Raw genomic sequence first — 27,914 nt, 5'->3', positions numbered from 1 at the left:
CTTATTTCGCTTCCCCGCTTTGCTGCAATCTATCAACTTTTCATTCAGCTTAATGTAGCTGCACTCATTTAATCGTCTGATTGATTTTTTTCTTTCTCTCTCTCTCTCTCTCTCTTGCCTGGTGCTCACAAACCCCAATTTAGTTCAATCCCTGAAGCTTGAATATGTAAAAGATGAGCGTGTGCTATGTTTTTTTTGTGTCGATCAGACTGTTGCACATAAAGCACATGTTGTTGGCCTTTGTTTTAGGTAAGATTGCTGATGCTGTTTTATTTTATCTTGGCACATTGCTGGGCTCGTTTGTGTTTTGAAGGGCACCGGGCTCTGAGATGCTCCTCCAGGCTGCAAGAATGAATGGAAAACTATGTATTGCACTCAAATGCTGAAAGATAATGGCACACAAGGGCACTGCTGTATTGATCTGTTGGTAGTAGCATTTTATATGTCCTCATGGGGGAGGTGGGGCTGGAACACATTCCTCTGTTTTCACAGACAAGTCTTAAGTCTAGTCACAGACTAAAATGAATGTTTGAGCTGTTTTAACTAAAAGGAACTTGCACTGCTTTGGTCTCGGACTTGGTCTTGGTCTCGGTCTCGGTCTTGGTCTCGACTTTGTTTCGGTCCTGGTCTCAGTCTTGGTCTCTTGGTCTCGACTTTGTTTTGGTCTTGGTCTCGTCTTGGTCTTGGTCTTGACTTTGTCTCGGTCCTGGTCTCGGTCTTGGTCTCAGTCTTGGTCTCGACTTGGTCTCGGCCTTCGACTTGATCTTGGTCTTGACTTGGTCTTGGTCTCAGTCTTGGTCTTGGTCTCGACTTTGTCTCTGTCCTAGTCTCGGTCTTGGTCTCAGTCTTGGTCTCGACTTGGTCTCGGCCTTCGTCTTTGGTCTCGGTCTTGGTCTTGGTCTCGGTCTCGGTCTTGGTCTCGACTTTGTTTCGGTCCTGGTCTCAGTCTTGGTCTCTTGGTCTCGACTTGGTCTCGGTTTTGGTATCGTCTTGGTCTTGGTCTTGACTTTGTCTCGGTCCTGGTCTCGGTCTTGGTCTCAGTCTTGGTCTCGGCCTGGTCTCGGCCTTCGACTTGATCTTGGTCTCGACTTGGTCTTGGTCTCAGTCTTGGTCTTGGTCTCGACTTTGTCTCTGTCCTGGTCTCGGTCTTGGTCTCAGTCTTGGTCTCGACTTGGTCTCGGACTTCGACTTGGTCTTGGTCTCAGTCTTGGTCTTGGTCTTGGTCTCGACTTTGTCTCGGTCCTGGTCTCGGTCTTGGTCTCGACTTGGTCTCGGCCTTCGACTTGATCTTGGTCTCGACTTGGTCTCGGCCTTCGACTTGATCTTGGTCTCGACTTGGTCTTGGTCTCAGTCTTGGTCTTGGTCTTGATTTTGTCTCGGTCCTGGTCTCGGTCTTGGTCTTAGTCTTGGTCTCGACTTGGTCTCGGCCTTCGACTTGATCTTGGTCTCGACTTGGTTTTGGTCTCAGTCTTGGTCTTGGTCTCGACTTTGTCTCGGTCCTGGTCTCGGTCTTGGTCTCGACTTGGTCTCGGCCTTCGACTTGATCTTGGTCTCGACTTGGTCTTGGTCTCAGTCTTGGTCTTGGTCTCGACTTTGTCTCGGTCCTGGTCTCGGTCTTGGTCTCGACTTGGTCTCGGCCTTCGACTTGATCTTGGTCTCACCTTGGTCTTGGTCTCAGTCTTGGTCTTGGTCTTGACTTTGTCTCGGTCCTGGTCTCGGTCTTGGTCTCGACTTGGTCTCGGCCTTCGACTTGATCTTGGTCTCGACTTGGTCTTGGTCTCAGTCTTGGTCTTGGTCTCGACTTTGTCTCGGTCCTGGTCACGGTCTTAGTCTCGACTTTGGTCTTGGTCTTGGTCTCAGTCTTGGTCTCGGTCTTGGCCTTGGTCTCGACTTTGTCTCTGAGCTGGTCTCGGTCTCAGTCTTGGTCTCGACTTGGTCTTGGTCTCAGTCTTGGTCTCGATACCCTCTGGTCTTGGTAGTGTCTTGGTCCCGGTTTAGGCGGTCTTGACTACAAATGGTAAATGGTAAATGGACTGCATTTATATAGCGCCTTTATAGACCTAATGGCCACCAAAGCGCTTTACATTTGCCTCACATTCACCCATTCATACACTCATTCACACACCGACAACACATTCACACATACAAGTCTATGTACAACACAGAAGCGCTGCGCTGTTACACCACGTGATCTCAGGCCCATGCAAGAGAACATGAATAGTTGAATAAAGTTGTAATTTTTGTTTATTTTTTGCTCAGACAAAGTATTCTCGTTGCTTGATAAACTTAAGGTCGAGTCACTCTAGTCACTTGGACTATTCCTGAACGATGTCTTTAATAACTTTTCTGGGCCGGCAAGTTTCAATCCCATACAAGCGTATGGAGGAGTGATCCAGCTCTCAGATATCATCAAAAATATCTTAATTTGTGTTCTGAAGATGAACGAAAGTCTTACAGGGTTGGAACAACATGAGAGTGAGTCATTACTGACAGAATTTCCATTTTTGGGTGAACAAACCATTTAACTGCATTTAAAATCATTATCCAGTAATGACAATTTGTGAAAAATGCAATGGACGTTAATTAATTGAAAAGTGGGGAAAGAATGAGGATTTTTTTTATTCATGCTTTGGTCCTCTGTTTGTTCATCAATAACAGGGGAGTTTGTGCTGAACAGATGTATTTGAGCAGGATGTATTTTGGAAGGCAAATTTGAATATAATAAGATATGACTGCGAGCCAGTGCTCAAGGCTATCGCCCGCGTTGACTGCTCTCGACGTGCTTTAGAAAAATTGCTGTTTTGATTCAGATGAGGCCTGATGTGTTTTACATAGAGATAGGAAGAAGAAGTCAAATCAAGGTTGTGATCTCCGTTCTCTAGCTTTAATATAAATACAATCTAAAATGATTCAGGATCTGTGAAGCTGAGAGAAGTGAAGGCACAGGAGAAGATTACTACAGTTAGGAACCCATTTGCTGATCTGCTTGGATATCTTCCTGAAATAACGTGTTTTTCTTTTCTTTTTTTAAGGAAACATGACAGTAAAGACATTTATAATGTTTCAAAAGATTTCTCTTTCAACTGTTTGTGTTTCTCAGAGGAATTCAGCTTTGCCATCACAGGAAATAAATTACAATTTAATATATATTAACATAGAAATGCATATTTCACAATATTTCACTTTTTACTATAATGATCAAATAAATGCAGCTTTGGTGAACAAAAGAGACTTCTTTCAAAAACATTCACTGCCCACAAGCTTTTGAGTGGTGTTGTATTAAGGAGTGAATATGGTCAGTCTTGATTACAGTTGTTGGTTGTGTCACTCATTTATTGACTTGACAATTTGTTTCTGTTACGCATGACAAATCCTGCATGTCATCTGAACTTTTACACTGTAAAATCCAATTAGTACACCTTACTTGAAAAAAGCATGCAAACCGATTGCACTCAAAAAACTGAGTAAAGTGAAATAGAAATAATATGTAGTACTAACAAGTGGATGCCTAGTAGTGTACACTTACAAGAGAGTTCCAGTAACTTAAAATAATTTCTATACTATACTTGATCTTTTACTTTCCAGTATCTGTGAACCGAGGAAGTGTACTCCCAGAGTGCATTGCGGCATGAATAAATTAATTGCTTTATTTTACTATTTTTGGCTTTATTACAATTTTATTTGCTATCGTTATTGGGGTTATAATGAAAAGAGACAGCAAATAAAATTGTAATGTCTAATTAATTAAATGACTTTTTTAAAATGTTACCACTGTTGTGGTTTGCATGCTGAATGTTGAAGTCTGTGTGTGACTCAACCAAAATTGCAAGATATTGTTACAAATATATGGGATTATATCAACCCAATTAAAGATTTATGCCATAAGCGTTAGCAATAAAATGTTAAAAGATCATTATTATACATGAAATATATTTATGTTATATATAATTTATTAAATAATTTAAGTATGTGTGTTTGTGTGTGTATATATACTATATATATATCACTTCCTTTGAAATAAAATAATTATGATTTCAAGTTGCATCACTGCAAACAGTTGGAAGAGAACAATAATATAAATTGTTCCAAGTGCCCAACCAAAGGGAACATCAATCACAATAATGGTGAGACATGGAAATCAACAAGTCAACTAAAGAATTTTGATGTTCTCCCAAAAATATTTAGGTGTATTGATAATAACACTCAAGATGACTGGAAAATGAGCGAATGCAAATTGAAAATGGTACTCAAACCAGTCAAGTAATGTTTACAAGGTTTTTCTGAGTAACGAAAGCACACATGCAAACAGTACAGATTACTAAGAAATTTTAAGTAAGTTCAACAAATTATTGCACTTTAAGTAAAGTTAACAAAAAATTCTTTGTAAGAACAATGTTAGATTTACAGCACATAGAGAGGGGGCGACTTCATGACTTTGAGATGAAGTGTGTTCTCGTTCAGACCGGTCGGGTTCTGCCTAAGAAATAATGTCAGCCATTATCAATAATGACTACTGTGGGAAGGGCTGGTGACAGGCTTCACTCCTACACTGTTCTTTAATTTCTTCAGTCTTTGGCCAGGTTTCCCAACGTTACAAAACACGCTCTCGAGATCTTAAGATCAAGTAACCTACATTATTTTGTGATGGAGCCAGCACTTGTTTCCCAAAAGCAGCACGTGGATGGCCTGTTAAGAGCTGAAGTGATCATCATGGGAGCGTCAGGCCCAAAGAAAGCCAAAACATTTGCCAACATCTTCAACACGAACATACTGCCAGATGGGAAAATATTTTCTGCATGCTGAAAGTTAAAACATTTAGCTCCTTCTGAATGTAGTTTGCATAATGAATGTAAATGTAAGTTTGGTAAAACATGGTTTTAGAAATATTATGATCAACTGCACATGAATCAGTCAGTGTGTAATCATGATTTCATATGATGTGGATTATTTGTTGCTGAAATCTATACAACAGTTTTATTTGAGCATCATTGAGACTATTCATTAATATTTTGAATTAGGTTTTGTTCAATTTCATTTTTTTAATGAATTTTGTTGTATTTCAGTTTTAGTTATTTTAGTACATCAAGTGAAACTAAATGTATTTGAGAAATGTTGGCAACTAGCTGAAATATAAACATATTTTTTAATGGTTCGATTAACTTTAATAACCCTGATCTACAACCCTTCATAATAATTTACCCTTTCCCTGGCAATTATGGACATTTCCCTTTTTTTCTGTGTTTCTAATGTTGAGAGACTTCTAAATCTCAGGATCAAACAAAGGCGGAGAATATGCAGAAACGAACAATAATCATATGCATACGAAAAATAACGCAATCATCAACATTTAACCCATTTTAATCCAATGGAATTTATGTCATTTTTGGTATTACGCCTAAACAAAATCTCATGAGAACTTCAATTTTTGTGATATCAACTTCAAATTTGGTACACAACTTGGGGCTTTGGTTTTATAGTAATTTTATAGGAAAAAAATATTTTGTAAAATAGAAAAGAAAAAATATTTAGTACAGTATATTTGATTTAATGTAAATTTAAAACTTTTTTAAGTGCTTTTACTTCAGCAATAATCAGCAGTTTTCTTTAAAAAAAGACTAAACTTAGGTCTTTATTCCAAAGCATACTTGAATCACAACCAAGTTTTAATAGTGCGTTGTAATGTCCATTCTCAAAAAGGGGGGTGACCGTTAGCCGTTATGTGCCAAATCAAAAGTTTGTTTGAGCATGTTTTTGAAAAATTATTAAAAATATACTAACGTTTTTTCATAGCACCAAGTAACATCATTTTGTAAAGTTAAGGCTCTTTCAGTGTAATATGTAAAAAAATTATGCTTAGCTTGCAAAATTTCACCAAAAACAGTTCACATGGCTGGGGTGATTTATTTGTTTCTGACATCCATGTTAGAAGAAGTGTTGTGACAAGTGCTGTTGATTGACACTGTGACATCTGGTGGATTTTTTGTTGGCATAATAGACCTCAACCAGATGATAGACATGGCTCAATCAGTTTGAGTTAAGTTAGGTTCTCCTCTCAATTAAATATAGTGACTCAAAATGTGCTCAACCTTTTGGCACATAATGAAATCTGCATAATGACCGAGCTATAGGACTATGAAGCGTTGATGGTCTCGATCTTCTCCATCTGTGTTTTAAACATCGTTCTGAATCCAATCCGGACGTAGTCTTTTACAAAAATGCGATTTTTCTCAGCTTTTTGCTCAAAATGTTGCTTTATTATGAAACGTACCCACATTCAAGTGTCAAGAATGCATGAAGATCGAATAAAATGTTTGTTTTGTAGTTGTTTGATACATTGCATATTCAGATATTCATACGAAAACAAATATTCTGGGGGCCATGAAACTTTTGTGTACAATAATCAAAATGCATTAATATCATATATTTAGTCTCTTCAAATAAACTGAAAGCAAGTGAAAAGAGCATGTGAGTGATCCAATTCTTAGATAACGGTGCTTTTGGGAAACGAGTCTTAGAAATGAAGAACTATTGCATGCCACTAATATTGTAGACTTGGGAAAAACAGTTTATTTCCCTCTTTCTTCCTTTCACATTTAATTGCGGTTTTGACGGTCGAAAGAGCTCCGAGCTTATTGATGTGCTTTAAACTTTTCTTAGAGAAGTACATGAAGACTGCCTGAAGCCTGGGCATCACACTGTGCTACGTCAGCCTTTTGCCTTTATCTCCTTCACTTTGCATCTGTGCGATTCCAGTGTTTGTCTGAGTTGTCTACAGTAATCATTCAATTATATTTTATCGTTTGAAAACACAAAGTCTGGCATCACGCAGAGAGGTCTTATCGAGGCCAGCTTTAATTAGAAATATGGTGGGAAAGGGACATCCTCAAGAGGGGAGAAGACTTCCTTTTCTGAGACCTTCATGCATCATTAAACGGCATCCGGGATAAACGGAGCCTTTCAAATGGAAAGGAGATGACGATCCGAGCCAAATGGGAAAATGCAGCGCACGTGCATATGTGTTTGTGTGTGTTTTTGACGCTTCGTTCTGGTTTTGTGCATTATTTAAGAATCTCTCACTGTATGCTTTTCTTAATATGTGTTTTTCTGCTCATCTTCAAACGTACAGTAACATCCCGAGGGATGAAATCATACTTTCTGTCTGCGCTAATTTTTGGTTTGTGTAAACATTATTAGGGATGCAACAACACAGTTAGCCCACGGTTCAATACATACCTCGGTTTTCGGTTCGGTTCTGATGGCTTGACATTTACAATTTATGCAGTGAAGAGACTGTGTTTTTCAATTTCTGTACATTTCATACCAGTTAGATCAAATATTTAAAATAACTGTCTTTATGTTGTTTCTACATTGATTTGGAGATTAACTGAGAAATAATTACAATAAAAATATATTAAAGAAAGACTAATGTTGTGATTAATTACAGAAAAAATGTGATTACATTTTTTAATCAATTAACTCATTACATTTAGAAGTAACTTTCCCCAAAATTTCATTTAACATGAAAAAACAGTTATTCGTTGTTATTATTATTAAGGTCATTTTAAATTAAATTTTTTTGAAAAAATTACAACACAAGAATATTTTTTAAACCTCTCTAAAACCTCTTCTTTTGGAATAAACATGAAAATGTACAATCCGAACATAAATGGTTGTAATTCAAGAATGCTTTGGAATATAGACTTAAGATTGGACTTGTTTTAAAGACGACATTTAGCAGATTTTTGTAGAAGAATTAAGAAAGTGAAATAGAATAAAGGTTATAGAAGTTTATGAAAATGTAAAAATGTAATAAAAATTTTATATAAAATATATATTATCAAAACCTGGTGAACTGCAAGAAAATAAAAACTCTGAACAAGTTGTTTGTTGATATCTCAAAAAATGAGCTTTCTGTAAGATTTTGTTTGGGCGCAGTACCAAACTTTTTCACTAGGTGACATCCAGACTCCATTACTGCCCATATGAGGGCGCCTCCATTTCCATGTGTTTTGAGTGATATGGACCATTACTTCCACAATTTTCATACAATTTATAAAGGAGGCATCCTATTCACAATTAGCAAGGGAAGTTTGGCAGATTTTGATATGAATTCAACCTCAATAATCACATCTCTGCGTTATAGCTTGCTGCCACATCACAAATGGTGAATCTATACTTTTAGACCTTTTTTTGTCAAAAAATTTAGATGCAATCTTTTGAACTATTGACATGAAAACAAACTGAGGTTACAACCATTCTTTCATGATTTTCATGTTCATCACTATTTCAAAATAAAAGTCACACCTTAGGATTATGAAATGTTCTTGTTGCAAATTAATAGATTACGACTCTTCTGTAATTTGAAAAATCACCAAATATGAAAACTACAGATTGTAAGCTGTATCAATACTGGTTTAGGTTTAGTATAGGATATATGTAATGGGAACTTAAGGGGTTAAATGTTATTTTATTCCTGCTTTTATTCCTATATAAATGTGTCCTAAAGTCCGAAAGACGTTATTTACATCTAACCATGTTAGATTCATATTTTAATGACCTGTCTTATGAGAGTCATCTGCACTCATGCCGTTTTGAGGATTTCTATGATGAAATGCAGATTGTAAATTGAAAGTGTCGTGTGTTAAAGTAGAAATGTCTTTATTGGTTAGATGTTTGAGAAGCAGTGTGGGACTATAAATCACTGCGTTTTCCTGTGTGATGTATAGAGGACAGTGTAATTGCTCTCTTTACTGAGTAGACCGCAGAAAGCTAAACCTAGCGGCTAGAAGAAATGGATGCCACCACTTTGATGAATAGGTGTCTTCACATTGTTCCTCTAGAACGGATGTGCCCCCCCGCCAAATCATAAATCACCATATACATTGTATCTTATGGTTGTTTTGTGTAATTATTTCTCTGGTTTGTAATGTCTCCCTGAGGTTCAAGATATGACTTGTATTTCCCTTTCATGAATATACATGGCTCTGCTGGATGATTTGCAATGCATGCCAAATGGAACGGGGGTGACTGCTTTCGGCAATGCAAGTCAAATTTGAATGAGTTCGGGCCTAGCTTGAATCCTGCCTGTAGAAACAGGAGGAAATGTTGTTTTTCAATATTTCATCAGGAGTTTACCAGTGTTTCAGTGCATTAGCTCTCATTACATTTCGGCAGTTCCTGTGTGGCTGCTTATTCTTCTGAAATGTGTTTTTTACCGTGGTAAATATATGGGATTTTGGTTGAAGAAGCTGATCTTTTATTAACATACTACACCGATATTTATCTCACTTGCCTGTATTGCAATTCTTCATTGCAGAATTTTGCTAGAAGTGTGTAGATATTATGGAATGACACAAAAAAAAAAGAATTTAAATTCATCATGCAACAGAGGATTTATTAGTCCAACATAATTAGGTCTAATTGTGTTCCAAAAATCATTTTTTATTAGTATCCCCTCAACTTCCATAGTCATTCATAATGTTAATATGTTAAATGTAGTGAAATATAATGAAATTACAATTTAGACCGTTCACTTTTAAGAGAAATTTCACTTTTAGCACTTTTGAAGAGTCGTCCATGTAATTGATAGTAAGAAGCACCAAAATGGAGACATTTTTATTGGCATATGATATATCGTGAATTTTATTTGCAGTATACAGAAGCTCATTTCACCACATAATGAAATTATATGTTTTACCTTTTAGCTCATCATTTAGATGTTTAATCTCATAATCATAATTTAATGTCATAATTATGAATTGGTATGTCAATTTTGACTTATTACATATTCTGAAATGATCTCAGCATTCTCTCATAATTATTGCATAAAAAGACTAAATTATGTCTTTGTATGTCATGACTTAAGTCATAATTTCGACTCTGATTTATGTCATAATTGTTTCTTTTTATATCACAATTATTACTTTTTACTACTTAAATTACTTTAATTTACTAAAGCATTTTTTTTCTTATGTGGAATTAGGCGATATGGCGAAAGACTTGTAATTATGCAAAATTATTAATAAAACAGCTTTAGTCGCAGATATACTTTTTAAAGTTGTAAATAAAACAAAGAATTTTGGACTACACTTTACAAGAAAATCTAAATTTCACATTTAACTAAATTTGTTACTTGCCACTTCACAAAGGCTTTGTAGCCTATTTAATTGTAAAATGTACTTCTGAGTTCAATGAAAGGGAGATTGAAAATGCTATTATGATTAAAAGGCAATCTGCTGTGTATATTCCTGCCAATGTTGGCATTTTTTGAAGTGTTTGGGCAAAATGAGGAAGGTCATAGAACTAAAACTAGAATAAACATTTGGCATTCAAAAAGGACAAATCTGCCGATGAGTAGCATATAAATTGTAAGTTTGCTCACATCATTTAAACATCCTCGTCTGAGTATTTCCTTACTCTTTTTGGCAATAATCACACTATTGGTGTGCATTAAAAGTCATTGGAGAAAGCGGATGCTGCAGAGAATCGTTTTACTATCGTTTAGTGAATCTGGATTGCCGTGTGTTTGGCAGATGTGTCGATACTTGTGTGTGTGACTGACAAGCTCTAAGTGCTGTGTGGGATTCTGTGAGTCTCTCTGGCTGTCATCCCACTGTTCTGTTGCCATGGTGATCTCCTGTCAATCACACAAATGAGCGCACCTGTTGAATCAATTAGCATTACATAAAGCAGTTTTTTCTTTATTTATTTTCCCATCAATGCTCATGATTGTTACATTTGGCGGTAGTGCTCGAGAAGGATTCTGGAACACTAAAAAGGTATTTAAAACAATGGCTCTGTTCCAAAACATGAGCTGCCTACACAGGCTTCATTGGTCACACAAAGGCTTTGCTGCCTTATAAAATACATTGCTTTGGATACATTCACAGGGAAGGAAATCCCATAAGGCATTGCGAATTATAATTAATTCATTATGCTGTTGCTCTGTTCATGCCATGTCGCAATTACTGCACTGTAAAAATGCATATGCTTTATCTAATCAATAATTGTGAATTGTGGCAACAGATTACAAGCAATATTATTAATTAAATTTAACAAATTAGAATTGGGTAATAATTAATCAAATTATTCCTTAAAATGAGTAAAGTTTACACCAAAAAAAATTAACAAAAATATCTCACTAATAGACAGACGTCAAAGATTAACTACACTCTTAGAAGAAAAGGTTCTATATAGAACCCATAAAAGGTTCTATACACTCTTAAAAAAAAGGGTTCCTCTGGGTTCTATATAGGTTCCGTACTTGGCCAATAGAACCTTTTACCAAAAAAAAAATGGTTTATTTTCTATTGCCAACATTGAAGACACCTGATGTTAACAAGCAGAATCACTGAAGGAGAAAACCGTCATTTTAAAACAAACCTAAAACAAACACCGATCATCATAATGATGACTTAAGTGTATGTTTGTTTGGTTGTTGTTGTAAGTTTTACTCATTTTAAATGGTGAACTTTTAAGGAATTGATTTGATTAATTATTACTCAATTCTAATTTGTTAAATCTAATTAACAATATTGCTTGTAATATGTTGCCACATTTTTTTTATTATAAAACATCATTCATTTTTACAGTGTGTATAGTGTCAAAATGACAACACGTGACGTTGTATTCAGAGCTGTTATAATAAAAAATATTAACAAAAAGTTGCAAAGCTTAGTAAAATACCAACTCAAACTTCTATTGTAATCAGTTGTACGTCGAGTACAACTCTTTTTGTGTGAAATGCACTAAGTGTGTGATTCACAACATCTGCGTATGAGCGTTTCAGATCATTCACTTACGGACTCCATAATGCACCCTAAGTAGACTGTAAACAGCAAGGCAGCTCACTAGGTTTCGGAACGGAGTGTGCATGTTTAATTTTCTCAATTGATTCAGCTTCAGACGGGGGTCCCTAAATAAATCAAATCATTTACAAATTCATCAGCTTATGAAACAAAAGCGATCCGTGTGCAGCTCACGCTTTCATTCTGTTGCAACAAAAACCAATATGTGTTTCTATCAAGCTTCCAAAGAAAGAAATTAGCAAATAACAGCCTCATTTACAAAAGCAGCACAGCATATTGGCGCTTGCAATTGGCTAGTCATTTTTGAGAAGAGGTTAGTCGTAAGATATGAAACGGCTTAAATCAATGCGAGAGAGACTGAAAATGCTATTATGATTAAAAGGCAATCTGCTATTCCTGCCACTGGAGGGTGAATTGAGAAAAATGACTAGCCATAAAATTTTGTATCAGCCACAAAACAGCATAATAGGATTAGGATTTCATACTGTAGCTTTTCTCTTGCATTTGTGGCAAACCGCACAGGTGTCTCTCGGGATGAGTCGGGCTGTGTCTGGGGGAATCTGCACCTGTCACAACAACAACCTGAAGATGGATTGGGATTGTGTTCCTCATCAGACTCTGGATCTCAAATCTCTTTTGCTAATATAACTGTATTCTATTTGTTGCAGGACAATTGATTGAACATATTTTTTAAAGTGCACCATTTCCTAGTATTTCCGATATTTAAGTGTAATTATTTGGAGGTTTTAATTGAATCAAAAGATCCAATGTACTATTCTAATAGTCAGCATATATACACTCACCCAGTGTTGGGTGTAACTAATTATTAAGTAATTAGTTACTGTAATTTAATTACTTTTCCCTTGAAAATGTAAAGTAAGGGATTACTCTTCATTTATCTGTAATTTAATTAATGTAATTGAGGTAAATACTGTCAATCCGATCTCACAGCGATTCGTTTGCATTTCATGAGGTGTTTAAATCGTACGACCGCACTCGTACAAATTCATATGTGAATTCGTACGTAATTATTGTATGAAAAAAGTGTGAAAAGTCATGAGATCAGACATAAAACAATAGTGGGTTTAACATCAAAATGTATTGTCTGATGTTAAAAAGTATGTTTTTATAATGTAACCTTCTCCACATTGGTCTGTTTAAGGATAATTCATGCAATTTTATATTTATTTGAAAGAATTAAAACAGATTCATGTCTATTCTTGTATTATTTAGCTGAGATTGAAATGGGATTTTAAAGTAATCTAATTACATTGTTGAAGAGGTAATTAGTAACTAGTAATTAATTACTTTTTTAGAGTAACTTACCCAACACTGCACTCACCTATAGGATTATTAGGAACAATTTTCCTCATTTTTTAACTAAGCCACTGTGTGTATTTTTCTTAAATCCTTATTAAATGTATAAAAAAAATTTTAGTCAAGATCATGACTGATTTTCTTTTTGTTTGATTAACATTATTGACCGGCAGCAGCAGTTTTTTTAGGCTGCTGTCACTTTAAGCTCTGATGGATCTCATGGCCTTTACTCTTTACAGTCATTTAAGACGTTATTTAACTAACTTTAATCGCATTTGTAAATTTCAATAGTCCTAAATATATATAAACCTCTGATGATAAACATTTAACTTGTTTTAGAATTGCGTCTTTCAATAATCTGATGCATTCTGCATCAAACAGGATATTCAGACAAATAAGCCGTTTTTATTTATTTATTTTCTACGATTGATTGGATTGCAAGAAAACATTCGAAATGGAAAGTCATTGCACATGCAGAGCAAAACTACAAACATTTTTCCCTTTAGAATGCTTGTATGTATAAAGATAGTAAATAGGGGTAAATTGTGAATCAATGTTGACTTTATTCTTGGAGCGATTATGTAGTGTTCCCCTCCTGGATTTATTTACAGCAATTTTAAACATGCCACAATTTCTTATTAAGTCAATCAAAGGCGCTTTAAAACCCTACGGCAAATCAATAGCATAAAATGCATTTGATCCAAGAGTTAGTGTTGAATGTGTCTCCGGATATAAAAACAAGTAATAAATTGAATCCACACACAGTTTATCGAAGCAGAATCGAGCCGAGATCTGTTGCCGTTTTTTTTGTTTTAACGGGCATTTGGCCTTTTGAGGTCTTTATCTGCTTTTACAGACACAATTTTCCTCCTGGTGTCCTGATAAACATTCTGTGATTCTGAAACGATCTCATTCAGTGTGTGTGTGTGTGTGTGTGTGCGTGTGCGTGCCAGCAGCTCATCTTGTAGGCTGCCTGGAGAATGATGTTATCTTGGGACAAACCCGAAACTTTCATTTAAGGTTAATATGTTGGAGTTGGCTGCACTAGAATGTGGATATGAACAGGATAAGACCAGTTTTATCACTACACTTTCAATATAGATTGTGTGTGTGTGTGTGTGTGTGTGTGTGTGTATTAGTGTGTGTATACACACACCAAAGCAATACCATCCTGTTCTTCATATAAAATGGTTTTCATGCCGTACCTTTGAGGAGAGAGATTTCAGAGTGATTTTGAAGTAATTTCATATTGACATTTACTTCCACCTGGTCTCGATTTAATGTGAGTTTAGTAGTGTAGGAAAGTTTCAGCAATCCTGACAGTGTGGAGCTAATGCAACATTCATATCAGCATAAAACCATGCAACTTTTGCAGATTTTTGCTTTATTTTTATTTATTTATTTTTTTGTGCGATTTGTTGATGTTATTTAAGTCAGTATGAAATCAATACTGACCCTATATATTTTCTTAATGCATGTTACACTCAGAAAAAAAGCTGTCACTGGGGCTGTACTTTTCAAAAGGTAAACTTTTGTAAATTTAAGGTGCCAATATGTACATTTCAGGTGCTAATATGTACATTTTAAGTGTTAATATGTGCATTTAAGGTGCAATGTCCATTTCATGAGCTAATATGTCCATTTTAGGTGGTAATATGTAAATTTTAGGTGTTAATATGTCCATTTCATGAGCTAAAATGTCCATTTTAGGTGGTAAAATGTACATTTTTATGTGCTAGTATAGTATGTACAACTAAGGTATACCCTTTGGATACAAAAGTGTACCTTTTAAAAAGGTACAGCCCCAGTGACAGCTTTTGTAAAAAAAATTCTGAGAGTGTACTGAACAATTGTGAACAATTCTTATGTGTGTGGTGTGTGTGTGTGTGTGTGTGTGTGTGTGTAGGAAGCTTTAAATTGATCACAAGAGACTGTAAAGACGTTTATAATGTTCTAATAATGTTCAATTTCAAATAAATTCTTTTGAACTTTTTTTTCATCAAAGAATCTTGTAAAAAAAAAGATCATAAAAATGATAAGAAATATGAAGCAGCACAACTGTTTTTAATAATATTAAAAAATAGTTTCAGCAAATCAGAATATTAGAGTGATTTCTGATGGAACGTGTGACACTGAGACTTAGAAGAAAAGATTCTATATAGAATCTGAAAAGGTTCTATCAGCGCTACGTATATGGAACCCCTAAATTAAAAGGTTCTATACACTTTTTAAAAAAATGGTTCCACTGGGTTCTAGAACCCTGGGGTTCCATACTTGGCCAATAGAACCTTTTACCCCAAAAATGTTGGTTCTATATAGAACCATTTTGGAGTTCCATATATGAAGCGGGGGATGGAACCATTTCTGGTTCTAAATAGAACCATTTCTTCTAAGAGTAAATGATGCATTTTTTTATTTTTTTGCATCACAGAAATAAAAAAAAAATATTACAGTGTAAAATAGATATTTTATTGCAATAAATTGTATTTTTGATCAAATAAATATAGGTGAGCATTAAAGGCTTCTTTCATAAATAAAATGTTGGTATTGTTTATGGATAATTTCTCTTCCATTTTCCATAGAATGGCTCTGCATAAGCAAATGTGCATCTTAAAAAATCTGCCTTTCATTAAGAAGTCATTAAAAACATAATAATTAATTAGCTTAACAGATCATTAGCTAAAGTACATTTAAATATGATTATGCATTCAAATGTATCAATCAAAATTTCATGGCAACTCTCTGAATGTACTAAAGATCTGTTGGGAATCATATGTAATGTTTAAAAAAAAAACATTTTTACATGTTATAAAGGAATTGCTGTTCAGTTTCAGTGTTATTTTGGTCTCTGAAAGAGGAATGTGATGCATTTCTAATGCAAGTCTGTGGAACTTTCTCACCTTTTTTCTCACCTGACGGGTGAAATCAATAGCCGAGAAAGTGATTTGAGTGTGTTTGGAGCACAAAATAATGTTAATTACATGGCAAAGTTTAATACTTTGGTTAGGGATTTGTTAACTTATAAATACTATTAATAATTTAGAAAAAAATCTGAGGAATTCTTTTAAAATATCCCCTTCAGATGTGTAGAATTCCCAAAGATCAATACTTGAAACATCAGACGCTGTTTTTTTTCTCTTTTCTTCCTCTCGAGGAGCTCTTAATAGTGTGAGCCCGGTCCGTACAGTGGCGCTCACACTCTCCATCACTGCCAGATCTGTTTAAAGCGGACCGGCTCCATACGTAACCTCTCTATTCAATCTCCTCTATGAGCTGTCATTCTGCTTTCTCATCATTGAGCTTCAGAGCTCAGTTTAGGCATGTTAACTCAAACTAAGCATTGCTGATATGATTGAGAAAGACAGCGTTTGAAACGTGTCCCATGAAACAAAGCGGGTGGGAAGGCAGATCAGGACCGACACCGCTGACAGAATCAGAGAAACTGGATTATGGAACAGGGGTGATGCTCCAATGAACTGGGGCTAGTTGTCACACATGGTTGTTGCAAGACTATGTCAAGTTGAGCAAGTTGTCCTGTGTGTATGTTTATTGTATTATTGAATTATTATATGCGACGGGTTTTACATTGAAATGTTAGATTTTTTTAAAAAATAATAATAATAAAATATTATTATTATAATTGTTTTGTTTAAACTTAGCTGAAAAGTCTATAATATGTCATTTTAATGTCAGATTTACAATTGTGAAATGCTCATATATATATATATATATATATATATATATATATACAGTACTTTTTTATACAATTTAAAAGATATATATATATATTAGGGCTGTGCAAAAGTTAATTGCGATTAATCGCATCCAAAATAAAAGTCTGTGTTTACATAATATATTTGTGTGTGCTGTATATAATTATTTTGTATATATAAATACCTATGCATGCATGTATATATTTAAGAATTATTTGCGGTTAAATTCTGTATATATTTATAAATACATAATCTATATTATATAAATATAAATATTTTATATATGAATAACATATTTTCTTAAATATATACATGCATGTGTGTGTATTTATATATACAAAATAATTATATACAGCACACACAAATATATTATGTAAACAGAGACTTTTATTTTGGATGCGATTAATCGTAATTAACTTTTGCACAGCCCTAATATATATATATATATATGCAAGTGTACATATAATTTAATATAACGTAAATAAATACATATATATATATATATATATATATATATATATATATATATATGTATTTATTTACATTATATTAAAGTATATGTACACTTGCATATATATATATATATATATATATATATATATATATATATCTTTTAAATTGTATAAAAAAGTACTGTACATATATATACACACACATACACATACTTTTTTATACAATTTAAAAATATATTTTTTATATATTTTTTAAATCTTGTTTTAATTTTTTTAATGTATTTAAAAAAATTAAATGGTTATTTTTTTATAATTTTATTATCAAATGCTAATAACTTTTTAAAAATTATAATAACTTTTCATGTTTTCTTTTTCTAGATGAGGCATCCTCCAGCTATGTACTATAATGATAAATGGTGAGTAAAAGCTTGTTGATGGATAAAATAATTTTTTAATATAGTAACATTATACACTCACCTAAAGGATTATTAGGAACATCTGTTCAATTTCTCATTAATGCAATTATCTAATCAACCAATCACATGGCAGTTGCTTCAATGCATTTAGGGGTGTGGTCCTGGTCAAGACAATCTCCTGAACTCACCAAAATTGGACCGTTGAAGACTGGAAAAATGTCGCCTGGTCTGATGAGTCTCGATTTCTATTGAGACATTCAGATTGGACAGAATGAGAACATGGACCCATCATGCCTTGTTACCACTGTGCAGGCTGGTGGTGGTGGTGTAATGGTGTGGGGGATGTTTTCTTGGCACACTTTAGGCCCCTTAGTGCCAATTGGGCATCGTTTAAATGCCACGGCCTACCTGAGCATTGTTTCTGACCATGTCCATCCCTTTATGGCCACCATGTCCCCATCCTCTGATGGCTACTTCCAGCAGGATAATGCACCATGTCACAAAGCTCGAATCATTTCAAATTGGTTTCTTGAACATGACAATGAGTTGACTGTACTAAAATGGCCCCCACAGTCACCAGATCTCAACCCAATAGAGCATCTTTGGGATATGGTGGAACGGGAGCTTCGTGTCCTGGATGTGCATCCCACAAATCTCCATCAACAGCAAGATGCTATCCTATCAATATGGGCCAACATTTCTAAAGAATGCTTTTAACACCTTGTTGAATCAATGCCACGTAGAATTAAGGCAGTTCTGAAGGCGAAAGGGGGTCAAACACAATATTAGTATAATGTTCCTAATAATCCTTTAGGTGAGTGTATGTTGGTGTGTGTATCTAATCTATATATATATATATATATATATATATATATATATATATATATGAAGAGTTCAGATGCAAAAGCCTCTAAATGCCATTTGAAATTTTCTTCTAAAATGACCATTTTTATCAAACTTGTTTATTTAAGTTCAGTAATTTCACTTAAATGACAATTAATAGGTAATCTTCAGTGCCATTTAAGTGAAATTACTGAACTTAAATATACAAGCTTGATAAAAAATGATAAAATTTCAAATGGCACTTAGAGGCTTTTGCATCTGAACTCTTCATATATATATATATATATATATATATATATATATATATATATATATATATATAGAGAGAGAGAGAGAGAGAGAGAGAGAGAGAGAGAGAGATATGTTTACAGTATACATATATATGTGTGTGTGTGTGTGTGTGTGTGTGTCTGTGTAAATACATTTTGTTTGTGGTTTTATTATAAAAAGCAATTTTGCACTATATTTATTATGTTTAGTTATAAATAGCATATTAATTTGTGAGGTAACAGTTTCAGTCAGATGGCAAACCGCACGTTAGCCACACAAAAACTAGCACAAAGTATTTCAGCCATTTCCATTTTGTTTGGATTATATTACAATAAATTATTTCTTTGTAAAGCATCCCGGTGATATTTTCTCACTTCCATAAATGTGCTGATTGGTTATCTTCCCCACTGAGAAGACGATTCGGCTAGAAAGCCGCTATATGCCGACACAGCTCTCTTATCAGAAGTCTAAACGTCTGAAAACTTCAGAGCAGAATCACACAGCGCTCTCATTTCCATACAAGCAACACAACTGCTTTCAAGCACATGCACATTCTCCATCTCTTATTCTTTAATACTTTCTAACATTAACAATCTCCTGCGATGCGGTGAATAAAAATCATAATATTAACCGTCTGATATTTGGTTGGGTGGGGGGTAAAAAGCCATTGTGCTGACAGTCTGCTGCTGTGTGCCAGCAGGAGGGATGCTCTGTACTCACTCAAGTAACCAATCTTCCATACGTTTGGCTGATTTCTTTCTTCTCCTCTCAAAGGGACAGTTCACCCAAAAGTGAAAATTCTATCTTTATTTACTTCTTTACTTTATTACACGTTGAAATGTGCTTGGAATGACCTGAGGGTGAGTAAATAATGACAGAATTCACATTACTCTCAAGCATTTAAAAGATCAAAACAATCCAAATGAAGCACGCTTTCCAAGTCTCTTGAAGTCATATTTTATTCACACTCGTAAAAACTGAAATATTCCAACTTTCAAAGGCAAAACACTACAGGCAAAACCATTGTTTTTTTCATGCGCTTGTGAATGTTGAGATTTTGGGCTAGTTTGAGACTTCTTTCAGACTAGAGGAAAGAAAAACATCCAAAACATTTAAGTGTTCTTTGTAATACGTTATGTATTCTCATCTGATTTCAGACCGTTTAAGGGCTGTTTTCTCAACAACAACTAAAGTTTTAGTTTTTTCTCCTGCACTGAGCCAGAAACCTCCACTTCAGTAGCACTTAACCAAAGAAACCTTTAGAATATAGACAGGAATATACTGTGAAGTTTGGTGTATTTGTTCATATCCCATTCACCTGATTCATATAGCATTTTATTCAAATCAAGGTGAATTTGTGAGGATTTTCTGGTTAAAAAGAGAGATCCAAAATCTTCTTTGTAAAACATTTAATGTCAAAAATATGAAAAATAGATTTGTGAACCTGGCTACATTCAGTGTTCAGATTTCTGTTCTAGAAATGTATGCAAATGAGTGCATATTTAAACATATTTTCTGCCATAATCCAAAAGCCAATGGGAAAGTCCAATTGTCGACAATATAAATAATGTTCTCAGACTAAAACGTCTAAACGCATTTCTAACATGGTTTAAAATAGTGATAAGACAGTATAACTGCCCACTCGCATAAGTATTTTTATTTTTTCCGATATTTCCAGTAGCACCTCATTGCAGAACACGAGATCCAGGGGGCGGATCCAGATCTAAGAGGGTGGAGATGGGTAGGATTGGGGGTGGGGTTAGGGATCAGGGGGCGGAGATGGGTAGGATTAGGGGTGGGGTTAGGGATCAGGGGGTGGAGATGGGTGGGATTAGGGGTGGGGTTAGGGATCAGGGGGCGGAGATGGGTGGGGTTAGGGATCAGGGGGCAGAGATGGGTAGTATTAGGGGTGGGGTTATGGATCAGGGGGTGGAGATGGGTAGGATTAGGGGTAGGGTCAGGGATCAGGGGGCGGAGATGGGTAGGATTAGGGGTGGGGTTAGGGATCGGGGCGGAGATGGGTATGATTAGGGGTGGGGTTAGGGATCAGGGGGCGGAGATGGGTGGGATTAGGGATCAGGGGGCGGAGATGGGTAGGATTAGGGGTGGGGTTAGGGATCAGGGGGCGGAGATGGGTAGGATTAGGGGTGGGGTTAGGGATCGGGGCGGAGATGGGTATGATTAGGGGTGGGGTTAGGGATCAGGGGGTGGAGATGGGTGGGATTAGGGGTGGGGTTAGGGATCAGGGGGCGGAGATGGGTGGGGTTAGGGATCAGGGGGCAGAGATGGGTAGTATTAGGGGTGGGGTTATGGATCAGGGGGTGGAGATGGGTAGGATTAGGGGTAGGGTCAGGGATCAGGGGGCGGAGATGGGTAGGATTAGGGGTGGGGTTAGGGATCGGGGCGGAGATGGGTATGATTAGGGGTGGGGTTAGGGATCAGGGGGCGGAGATGGGTGGGATTAGGGATCAGGGGGCGGAGATGGGTAGGATTAGGGGTGGGGTTAGGGATCAGGGGGCGGAGATGGGTGGGGTTAGGGATCAGGGGGCGGAGATGGGTGGGGTTAGGGATCAGGGGGCAGAGATGGGTAGTATTAGGGGTGGGGTTATGGATCAGGGGGCGGAGATGGGTAGGATTAGGGGTAGGGTCAGGGATCAGGGGGCGGAGATGGGTAGGATTAGGGGTGGGGTTAGGGATCGGGGCGGAGATGGATATGATTAGGGGTGGGGTTAGGGATCAGGGGGCGGAGATGGGTGGGATTAGGGATCAGGGGGCGGAGATGGGTAGGATTAGGGGTGGGGTTAGGGATCAGGGGCGGAGATGGGTGGGGTTAGGGATCAGGGGGCGGAGATGGGTGGGGTTAGGGATCAGGGGGCAGAGATGGGTAGTATTAGGGGTGGGGTTATGGATCAGGGGGCGGAGATGGGTAGGATTAGGGGTAGGGTCAGGGATCAGGGGGCGGAGATGGGTAGGATTAGGGGTGGGGTTAGGGATCGGGGCGGAGATGGGTGGGGTTAGGGATCAGGGGGCAGAGATGGGTAGTATTAGGGGTGGGGTTATGGATCAGGGGGCGGAGATGGGTAGGATTAGGGGTAGGGTCAGGGATCAGGGGGCGGAGATGGGTAGGATTAGGGGTGGGGTTAGGGATCGGGGCGGAGATGGGTATGATTAGGGGTGGGGTTAGGGATCAGGGGGCGGAGATGGGTAGGATTAGGGGTGGGGTTAGGGATCAGGGGCGGAGATGGGTGGGGTTAGGGATCGGGGGCGGAGATGGGTGGGGTTAGGGATCAGGGGGTGGAGATGGGTAGTATTAGAGGTGGGGTTATGGATCAGGGGGCGGAGATGGGTAGGATTAGGGGTAGGGTCAGGGATCAGGGGGCGGAGATGGGTAGGATTAGGGGTAGGGTCAGGGATCAGGGGGCGGAGATGGGTAGGATTAGGGTGGGCTTATGGATCAGGTGGTGGGTAGGTATACGTAAGGTGGGAGGAGTTGGATTTCGAGTTCTGCAGTGAGGACAATGTCGATATTTCAGCAGACTTTCTCAACTTCTTACAAAATGGAAAACAGCATAAATTGATCTCATCTGTGAGTAATTATTGGTTCTATGTCAGATCAACTAATTTATAAGAAAAATCCACATTCAAACCAAATATGGGACCAAAGTTTTGCTGAGCATAGCCATCCAATTACTTCATTACTTTATATGAATCAAGAAGGAGCCCTTACAAAGAAGAAGAGGCAATTTAGATCAACCTTTATTGAAACGAGAAGCCTTTTGGATGCACTATTTAAAAACTTGAATGTAGATTTTGATTTGATCTGTTTCTTAAAAATGAGTAAACTTAATAAAACCCACATTGTGTTTTAATCCAATAGATATTGTGTCGGTGCTCAATTTTTGATGTATCCTTTGCTCCCTTAATATATATAGCTTCATAAAGAGTCTTTTAATTATTTGCTGGCTAATTATTGTGTGTTGATTGTGATGTCATTGAGTAATTGTTGGTTCTATTTATGGTGTTCTCCATTTTGTAAGAAGTTTGGCAAAGTCTGCCGAAGTCTACCTCAAAAAGGTGTGTGTGTTTGCTTCAGCTATTGCTCTATTTAAAATAGTGATCAATCATGTTATAATCATCGTTTTGGTTGTATTGATTTAGCTTTTATTAAATTTTTATAGGCCTATAATTGACTTTGGCCAATGACCATGACCAACTGGAAGATAAAAACGATCGTGTCCGTTCTGCAATCCACCAACAGTTTTGTCAGTAGATGGCGTTTTCTGTTTTCAATTTGAAGTGTTTTCATCAATTCAACCGTTGCGGATTTGTTTTTCAGATTTCCGTGGAACATGCAGAAGAGTGTCAGGGAGCATTCAAAACCCTGCAGCAAAATCCCACCAATTTTATACGAGGCACAGACAGCTCTGACAGTTGTTGTCTAGCTGCACACAGATGCCGCTGCATGCGTTCTGCATTTCACCCTGAGGAACCATCACTAATGGCTGCGGGGCCGTCCGAGATCTACAGCTCCAAGTGCACGTAAATGCATCATAATGCCTTCAAAAGTGTCATGCCTCTACGTGTTGACGGTCGTTTGTTGGGCCAGCGCTCTGTGGTATCTAAGTATATCCAGACCCACGTCATCCTACGGAAGCCAACTGTCCGTGCCGGCGCGTAAGACGGCGAAAGCGCTCAAGAGCAACGCCACCACCCCCTTCGGCAACATCAGGACGCGTCCGCTGAACCCGCACGCCTTCGATTTCGTCATCAACGAGCCCAAGAAATGCGAAACCAACGTGCCCTTCCTCGTCATCCTCATCACGACCACGCACAAAGAGTTCGACGCCCGCCAGGCCATCCGGGAGACGTGGGGTGACGAGAGCACGTTCAGCGACCTCCGCATCATAACGCTGTTTCTTCTCGGACGCAGTACGGACGCCGTGCTCAACCAAATGGTGGAGCAGGAAAGCGAGATCTTTCACGACATCGTGGTCGAAGACTTCATCGACTCGTACCACAACCTCACTCTCAAAACGCTGATGGGAATGCGCTGGGTGGCGACTTACTGCAACCAAGCCAAGTACGTGATGAAAACGGACAGCGATATCTTCGTCAACATGGACAACTTGGTCTATAAACTCTTAAAGCCGGCGACTAAACCTCGACGGAGGTACTTCACCGGGTACGTCATCAACGGCGGGCCCATACGGGACATGCGCAGCAAGTGGTACATGCCCAGAGACCTTTATCCCGAGAGCAAGTACCCACCGTTTTGCTCGGGCACGGGGTACGTGTTCTCGGCGGACGTCGCGGAGCTCATCTACAAGACTTCCCTGCACACCAGACTCTTGCACCTGGAGGACGTCTACGTCGGGGTGTGTTTGAGGAAGCTGGGCATTCACCCGTATCAGAACAGTGGCTTCAATCACTGGAAAATGGCCTACAGTCTCTGCAGGTACCGTAGAGTTATCACCGTACACCAGATCTCCCCTGAGGAGATGCATCGCATCTGGAACGACATGACCAGCAAGAAGCATCTCAAGTGTTAGTCAAAGATGCCTGAGGACTCGTGCCCCTTTTTAATACCCATGATGCAGAAGATGCGACTTGGAGCCTTGGGACACGCCGAGCTCATATTGTAGTTCTTTCTTAACAAGCTGTAACATCATCCAGGGGAATCTCAGCAACCCGTGGATCACTTTGTTCAGCAGTGGGATGGGGAAGTATGCTATTCGTGTTAATATTATAACTGTGCCAGTCTGTAAAGGTTCAACATGCTGGGTTGGGATGCACATCAAACGTGTCGGATGAAGAATGTCCTTGAGCCTTCACTTTTCTTTGCACATGACTCTGGTTGTACAAACGAAAGCTCCATGCAACGTTGCTTTGTTTACTGTGTGTGAAAGCGCCTGAATACCGTTTGTTTACATGTTCAAAACCGTCTTTTCTCGGAAAAGATTTCGGCGATGTATACAGTAGTTCGTTATTTATAAGAGATATAAAAATTATTTTCTTACTCCTAGAAGTTGAAAACCCCATTGCTTCTGAACAGCTGACTCATGTTTGTAGATCTACTGTAAATCTGAAGTCATTAACGCTTGGTATCAGGTGTGTATCTACTGTACATGGTCAACCCTGTAGAAACGTTGCTTGTGGAACGCGGTGTCATAGTGGCATATAATGAAGCACTTTGGGTGAGAAATATGAAAAAAAAAAAAAGTGGTTTTTTCTTTTCCTTCTCTGGAATTTGATTTAATTGAGGCCAAAATGTGATTCACATGATTCATTATTTTTTATTTCATTTTTAAATCGTCTGGATTTATTGAGGGGATGTGGCATTTAACTGTGAAAACAACAATGAACATATAATCCCCATGGGTACTATTGTATTATACTGTGTATTTTTTACATCAAAATATATAACAATGTACATTGACCTTTTTTGTATGTTTTGCTTTCTTATATTCAAAGATTAGTCAAATAGGAAAATAAATTATTTTATTCAGCCCTTGCTGAATAAATGATAAATGGACAAATTATCAAAAGTGATTAGGACATTTTGACTGTCACAAAAGATTTTTATTTCAAATAAATGCTGTTCTTTTGAACTTTCTATTCATCAAAGAATCCTAAAGAAAAAAACAATTATCATGGTTTTCACTTAAAAATGTTTTCAACATCGATAATAAGAAATGTTTATTGAGCATCAAATCGTCATATTAGAATAATTTCTGAAGGATCATGTGACAATGAAGACTGGAGTAATGATTCAGCTTTGCATCACAGAAATAAACTACATTTAAAAATATATTACAATAGAATTTATAGTTTATCATAATTTATAGAATTTATATTTACAGTTATTTCAATTTGTAATAATACTTCACAATATTACTGGGTTTTTTTTTACCGTATTTATCAAATACAAAATAGATTTTTTTCAACTAAAGAAATTAAAAATCGTATAAACCCTAAACATGAACCCCCTTTAAAGGAGTGGTTCACTTTAAAACTTTTGCTGATAATTTACTCAGCCCCATGTTATCCAAGATGTCCATGTCTTTCTTTCTTCAGTCGAAAAGAAATTAAGGTTTTTGATGAAAACATTCCAGGATTTTTCTCCATATAATGGACTTCAATGGGGTCCAAACGGTTCAAGGTCCAAAAGACATTTTCACTGCAAACTGTTCAAAGGGCTTTAAACGATTCCAGACGATAAATAAGGGTCTTATCAAGCGAAACGATCGCTCATCTAAATAAATAAAAAAGCTTTGTTCTGTGATGCGCGTTCGTGACTCTCCTGTTCGAACTCGTTTAAAAATTAACGAATCTTTTTCAAGTCATTTGGTTCATTCAATGAACCAAATATACGAATTGACTCAGAAAAAGATTTGTTCGTTTTGATGAACGAGTTCAAACAGGAGAGTCACGAACGCGCATCACAGAACAGAGCAAGGTGACCATTTGAGCTTATAAAACTTCTTTTTTTTTTTTTTTAAATGAGCGATCATTTCGCTTGATAAGACCCTTATTCATTGTCTGGAATCGTTTAAAGCCCTTTGAACAGCTTGCACTGAAACTCTCATTTGGACATCGTCCATTATCTGGAGAAAAATCCTGGAATGTTTTCATCAAAAACCTTAATTTCTTTTCAACTGCAGAAAGAATGATATGGACATCTTGGATGACATGGGGGTGAGTAAATTATCAGCAAAGTTTTTTTTTTTTTTTTTTTAAAGTGAACTACTCCTTTAACCATTGTAAATGTATTTAATGGCAGCAGCAATATTAAAACAAACACTGATGTTCAATAATACTAATATGCTGTTTTTTAGTTTAAACATTAAATGATAATAATAATAATAATAAATTGCAGCCTGTGTAGCAAGTATATAAAATATTTGCTTGCTTGGAAATGAAAAGACATTCTATCATTTCTGTCAAATTTGTTCAACTTTTGAATTTGACGTCTTGCCATTAGATGAACATGTTTGACAGTATAAATGTGCTGTGGATTTCCAGCAGTGTCCAACCCACTTTCACTCTTGGAGGATTTCGCCAATGACTCGTCCCGCCAAATGCCCACAATAGTGCCTCTTGGCAGACTGGTCAGGCAGCTCGAGACGTGCCAACCGGTGGTCTTGCCAAACTTCGTCGACACCCGTGACAAATAAAGTCTTTGGCGTTGTTGTGTGTGACATAATGGAAAAGTGCTTTAAAACAACCGATTTTCAATCAGGACTGGGTTTATTATGGGATGCCTTCCAGGAAGGCTGTTGTCAGGGTGGGATTAAAAGCAATCAGTGTATATTGTGTCAAAAATGGCACTTACCTTGAATAGTGGAGCACTTTGGTGTCCCATTACTTTGAAATGGCGCCTTTGACCTTTGAGGGATGATCCAACAACTAAAATCACACAACACTGACAAGACTGCTATTGATATATGTAAAGTCACAATTATAATGTGTGTATACACACACACACACACACTTCACTGTCATTTCTTGTGATAAGTTGTGTACCCAGGAAGTGACATCATTTGGACTCCTTCAGCATGATGGAAGGTAAGAAAATAATCTCACTCCATTTTCTCAATCGTTTTAAATACTTTGGTTCTTTGCATGTATTCCAAGAAATGTATTTCAGTGTATTTGAGAACAAAGTATAATTTGCTCTTTTTGACATGATATGATAAACAATAATTCGATTTAATCAGCGCAATTTACTGCAATTTTCCCCCTTGGTTGGTCAGAACAAAAGTGGATGTTACTTGTTCAGATGACAGTTTCCTGTGAAAATTCTTATGTTGGTCATACTTCCAAAAGAATGACCTCCTCAGACCTGAATTATGTTTCAAGTTTCTGAAAAATATAAAAGTACATTTTCCCAGCTCATGAGGTTTCTATAAATGAAAACAAATGAAAAAAAAAAAGATTATATAATTGCTTTCATTGTGATTTTTTTTTGTCCATTCCAATGGACATGAGGTCAAAACAGGTGTACTTCCCAAAAATGTACCAACATGAAATAAATTAATAAACATAAAATTTGTTGGTCTGTATATTAAGCTTTTTCTCAAGGTCAAAAAAAATCCA

General features: G+C 37.1%; 1 protein-coding gene across 4 annotated transcripts in view; it reads left to right on the top strand.

Moving 5' to 3' along the window:
* Window positions 1-24,514, top strand: part of b3galt1b (beta-1,3-galactosyltransferase 1b) — a 173,770-nt gene extending 149,256 nt beyond the window's left edge. For 3 of the 4 annotated variants that reach the window (XM_039683668.2, XM_039683670.2, XM_089133431.1), the window contains 2 exons: window positions 17,668-17,705; window positions 23,155-24,514. In XM_039683668.2, the coding sequence (XP_039539602.1) occupies window positions 23,372-24,367 (996 nt within the window). In that variant the 5' untranslated portion in view covers window positions 17,668-17,705; window positions 23,155-23,371 and the 3' untranslated portion in view covers window positions 24,368-24,514. The remainder of the gene's footprint in view (window positions 1-17,667; window positions 17,706-23,154) is intronic. The other variant, XM_039683672.2, reaches the window with a different exon arrangement.
* The last annotated feature ends 3,400 nt before the right edge of the window (window positions 24,515-27,914 follow it).

This window comes from Pimephales promelas, chromosome 7, assembly GCF_988280905.1.
Source record: "Pimephales promelas chromosome 7, fPimPro1.hap1.1, whole genome shotgun sequence".
Classification (NCBI taxonomy): Eukaryota; Metazoa; Chordata; class Actinopteri; order Cypriniformes; family Leuciscidae; genus Pimephales; species Pimephales promelas.
The sequence above is the reverse complement of the archived record's forward strand: the minus strand, read 5'-3'. Positions and strand labels throughout refer to the sequence as shown.